The 4,821-nt window shown below is 40.9% G+C and overlaps 1 protein-coding gene across 1 annotated transcript in view; it reads left to right on the top strand.

The window, feature by feature from the left end:
• fam49ba (family with sequence similarity 49 member Ba) overlaps positions 1-1,638 on the top strand; it is a 26,793-nt gene extending 25,155 nt beyond the window's left edge. The window contains exons 9-11 of the mRNA XM_080858917.1: positions 300-426; positions 608-678; positions 1,192-1,638. Coding sequence (XP_080715043.1) covers positions 300-426; positions 608-678; positions 1,192-1,261 — 268 coding nt within the window. The 3' untranslated portion in view covers positions 1,262-1,638. The remainder of the gene's footprint in view (positions 1-299; positions 427-607; positions 679-1,191) is intronic.
• The last annotated feature ends 3,183 nt before the right edge of the window (positions 1,639-4,821 follow it).

Below are 4,821 nucleotides of genomic sequence, written 5' to 3'. Positions count from 1 at the left end.
TAAGTCTCTCCACATATTCATATTTCGCTATCATGTCCTTATCCACCCGTGCCATCTTACAGCATGTAATTACAAGTGCAAGTGGGGTTTTTTTGGTTGCCATTTACTGCTATGAATGTCAAAATGTCATTTTGTGACATTCGTATCTTAAATCGTTTATAATGGCAACTAAATGGAAGGGCATTTAAATAGCGAGCCAACTAAACTGACACAGCGAGACACTGACTATGTAAAAGGACAGACAAATGTATTTGACCTGTGTGGGTTGTGTGTGTGTGTTTCCGCTAAAATGTCTCTAGGGAGTACCGCACCCGCTTCGCCAGCGAGGACACCGTGCAGTTCTGTCTCCGTGTGATGGTCGGGGTCATAATACTCTACGACTTTGTCCACCCGGCCGGAGCCTTCGTCAAGTCCTCCAAAATCGACGTACGTCTTACCGCCTACTTCCCCACAGTGAGAAGTGACACCACGATTACACCAACACCAGAAACAGCCTGGATTGACCACAGGGTCCCACTCATACACTAGTGCACTAGGTGGCTGCTCTGATTGGCTGAGATGATGAGCATGGAGATGATGTTCTAATTTAGCCTCTTTGTCCCAACAGATGAAAGGATGCATTAAAGTTCTTAAGGATCAGCCACCCAATAGTGTGGAAATTCTTCTAAACGCTCTCAGGTGAGGGGCCTTGAACAGGCTTAGCGTACACTGTCTGAAGTATAATGAAGTATACTGAATGTACACTGAAGTATACTGAATGTATACTGAAGCACGCTGAAGTATACTGAATGTGCACGTTATTAGGCGTCCAATCACTGAAGTTGTCAAATAAATAAATTATAAATAAAACCTTTCCATCTTTGGCCACATGGGGCGCTTCACACAATCTGCTTGGACCCAGATGATCGCCGCTTGTAGTAGCTATATTTTTAGTTTGTTCTTTGTCCAGAAAAGTGTTCTCTTACTGAAGGCTGGAACATATCCATTGATTATAAATTACAGTCCCACTGACATACTATTACTGCCAAAAGGCAGAAAGTAAAATGTTGTTGTTTCACCGTACCCAATTAATGAAACATTATTGTATCAGACTTTTTGCCGTATCTAATATTTCCACAACTACGAAGAGCATGTTGTTTACTAGTTCACCCTCTCATAAAACATTAAGCATGTGTCTTGTCGCACGTACAGGTACACAACTAAACATTTGAATGATGAGACTACCTCCAAACAAATCAAAAGCATGCTGCAAACAAACTGAATCATCTCTGAAGAGCATCCTGGAGTGGAGCCAAACCTAGAACAGAAGGCCAGTGAAGGTTGTCTGGTGCAGAACTGGGAACCAAATGGATGTGGCCAGTCTTTTTTTGCCCCCGAATTCGAGTTTAATTTTGTATCATCGTTACATTAAATGACATTCCTCAGTGATCATTCGATGTGATCAGTGCCCTTGATCACATCGAATGTTTGTGTGACATTAGAACTGACCCCGTGCATGTTAGATTATATTGGACCGTTCACATTTGACGTGAGAATCCCCCTATCTTTGACCAAACATCCACGAGGAAGAGCTGTAGTTGGGGCTTGTGTAGATATTTTATGCTGAATGAGAGGCCATGACGATATGGCAGCTATCTGTTCTTACTGCATACATTCTGTGTACTCTTCTATGCTGTTTTGACTGTATACTACAACATATTCTTGTTAAGGGTATACAGTAATAAAAAGTTTGATTTTTGTTTTTGTTTTTATTATCTTAATCCGCAAATCATGATAATCTTGTCTTAATCTGACTGAATCTGTTGTTCCATATCTTTTCATTGTGATCGACTTTGAGATGGATGTGTATTGAATTTCATGAGCCCAGTATTCAGTGTCCCAGTTGTGTCTTGAAATTTTGTCTGAGAATATTTTTGTACATGGTAAGAAAAATGAAACTTTTGAAGAGTAAGAAATAAAGAATAAAGAACCTCTTCAAGGGCAGAATTGTAGTAGCATTCAGATATGTCATCTTATTTTTGATTTCTTCCACAGGGAAAGAGCCTTTTTTTTTTTACACTTGGTTGACAGTGAGAAAGTCATAGATTTAAGAATGGGAAAGGATCAGGGGTCAGCAGTTGGTTAGATTGTAGCGTTATATAGTTATATGTAGAGTTATATACAGGCAATATAGTTCAGAATTATAAAACTGTTTTAAATCAGAGTGTGTACAAAAACAGCTGCTGTAATGCTCTACCAGTAGACCCTCACCAAGCTCCCAATGTCCGAAAAGTCATTCGGAGCTCAGTGGGAAACTAAATATCATCATGACACAGGGCAGTGTGATGAAGTCCTGTTGTGCCAAAGCTGATGTCATGTCGTATCAGATGTGATCCTGCAGATGGTCGGCACACTCTTCTCCTCTCCGTGTCTAATTCTGCGGCTCTAGAGTATGTCACAAAGGCTCTGTCTGTTCCCTCCGTCTTTCATGTCATTGGCCAAATATTTGGTTTCCGACCACTTCCTTGTTACTAATAGGGTCTGCAGATGACTCCCATCTGATGTGGAGCCGAGCCCTGATGCATCTGTTGGGCCGTCTCCAGCGGCTGGCTCTGGCTCTCCCCTCTGCACTAATCTCTCACTCCTGCTGCCTGTCCACACAGCGCTGAGGAACACCAACAGCTGAGGACAAGCACAAGAACTGCTCCCCCCCCTCTTTTAGTCGTCTCCCTCCATCTTTCTTTCACACAGACACAGGCACACACAAGTATACATAGACACAGGCACACACACACGTACAGACACACACACACATACACATACACATACACATACACATACACATACACACACACACACACACATACAGACACACACACATACACATACACATACACACACACACACATACACACACACACACACATACACACACACACACACACACATACACTCACACACACAGACACAAATTCACACACACGCACAAATACACAGTTCCTGAGAAAGCCAGACAGCTGTTTGCTGCCACCCAACCAGGGAGGAGGATAGGGGCGTGCGTGTGTGCGTGCGTGTGTGTGTGTGTGTGTGGGGGGGGGGGGGGTCCTTTAGGCAGAAAATTGGGGCTGTAGCCAGCTGCTCAGTGGCCGAGTGAGGACCAGCTTAGCGTCTGGCGGACTCCCCACTCCAGTGTGGGGGAATGGGGGGCATTCCCACCTCATCCCACACAGGAAACGGAGAGCTTACTGGGGCCACGCATTCCTCCACTCCCCCCATTCCGCTGGATGTTTGATCACGCACACTGGAACGGGAGTCAGGCTTAAGCTGAAACAGCAGGACTTACTAGTACCCTGCCGTTCCATACTTCCTGAGAATTAGTGATTCATCCACAAATTGTCCCTTGTGTTGTATATAAGTACAGAAGTACACATATCTAGTGTATGGTTTTACGGTATTCAAATTAATTTGGCAGCTGCATCATCTTCCTGTTGGCTCAGCTTCAGTCGGTGGCAACGGTCTTTGACAATATGACAAAGGAAGTTATTTAAAGCATTCCACCTGCAGACAACCTGGGTGTAGATGTTACAAAAATAACCCAACACTGACCTTGAACGTATAAATAGTCATACATAAATACATACCCACTGTAGGTGATTAGAGAGTCCTGTACAGTGTATAGAAATATGTGGAATACGTCACTGTTTTTTTCAATGTAGCCTGGACTTTTCCATTAAGAAATAATTTGTTCTTTAACTATATTCTGACAATTAAATTAAAATAATGATAATTGTTTAAGTAAGTATACTTTCTTATGTCTTGTTGGCCAAACCCGATCAAACACTTTTGTCGTGTGAAACACTGGTGTTTTATCAAGGTTACATAAGGGCTATTTGAGAGGCACAGCCAAGTCACCAAAAAATGTGTCTGACACACCTGAAATATTTCAACGCCCCTTGCATTATTAGAAAGAAGAACAGCCTTTGTCTATGTCTACCAGTGCAAGATAAGATACGTAGAGCAGAAGCCTAGGTGCGCACTGAAAAGTCATCATCAGGTATTCAGTCCTAAAATAATATTACAACATCATGTCTCCCTATTATTTAATCTGTTAAGAGACAATATTCAAATTATGAAGTAATGTTTTGGATGTTATGAGTTGAGATGATTAATACTGATACATAATACCCACTTATTACAAGCTGTGAAGTTAGGTGCCACCACATGTTTTTTTAGCTTCTTTCCTTGCCTTAAAAAGACCTACCAACATTTGTGTTTCAAAAACACAATGCACACACCAAAATTCTATAAAGATGATTAAGTCATCTTCATTTTCTAGGGTTAGTCTAAAACACGATTATTGGTATGAAGTCATCTCCTATCAACGCATGAGCTCCGCCTCAGGGTAACATTAACTTTTGACATTGCTAGAAGTTTCAACTGACTGCAATGTAACTACCAAAACACTTCAGTGCCGTGTGCAAAGCTTCCAATAGACTGTTTGCCTTCGGCTTTGTCTCCCCCCCCCCCCCCCCCCCCACAAGTAATTTAAAGCTTATTTAGTTGTGAGAGTTGTTTTTGTCATTAACACCACCTGAAGAACATTGTATAATTTTATATTGGCTTTATTATTTTCAATGAATAAATGCCTAAATAAATATTCTATTAATGTACATATGGTAAAGAACAAAAATGAATAATTAAAAATAATACAATGTTATGCACATTACATACACATTTACGTAATATTAATAAATAAAACATTATTTTTGTATTTAAAATTATAAACACTCAAACACATAACAGCATACTTCATAAGAATATTTACTTACATATACCTACTTA

Source organism: Sprattus sprattus, assembly GCF_963457725.1.
Source record: "Sprattus sprattus genome assembly, chromosome: 20".
Lineage (NCBI taxonomy): Eukaryota > Metazoa > Chordata > Actinopteri > Clupeiformes > Clupeidae > Sprattus > Sprattus sprattus.
This window is presented reverse-complemented; position numbering and strand designations above follow the sequence as displayed.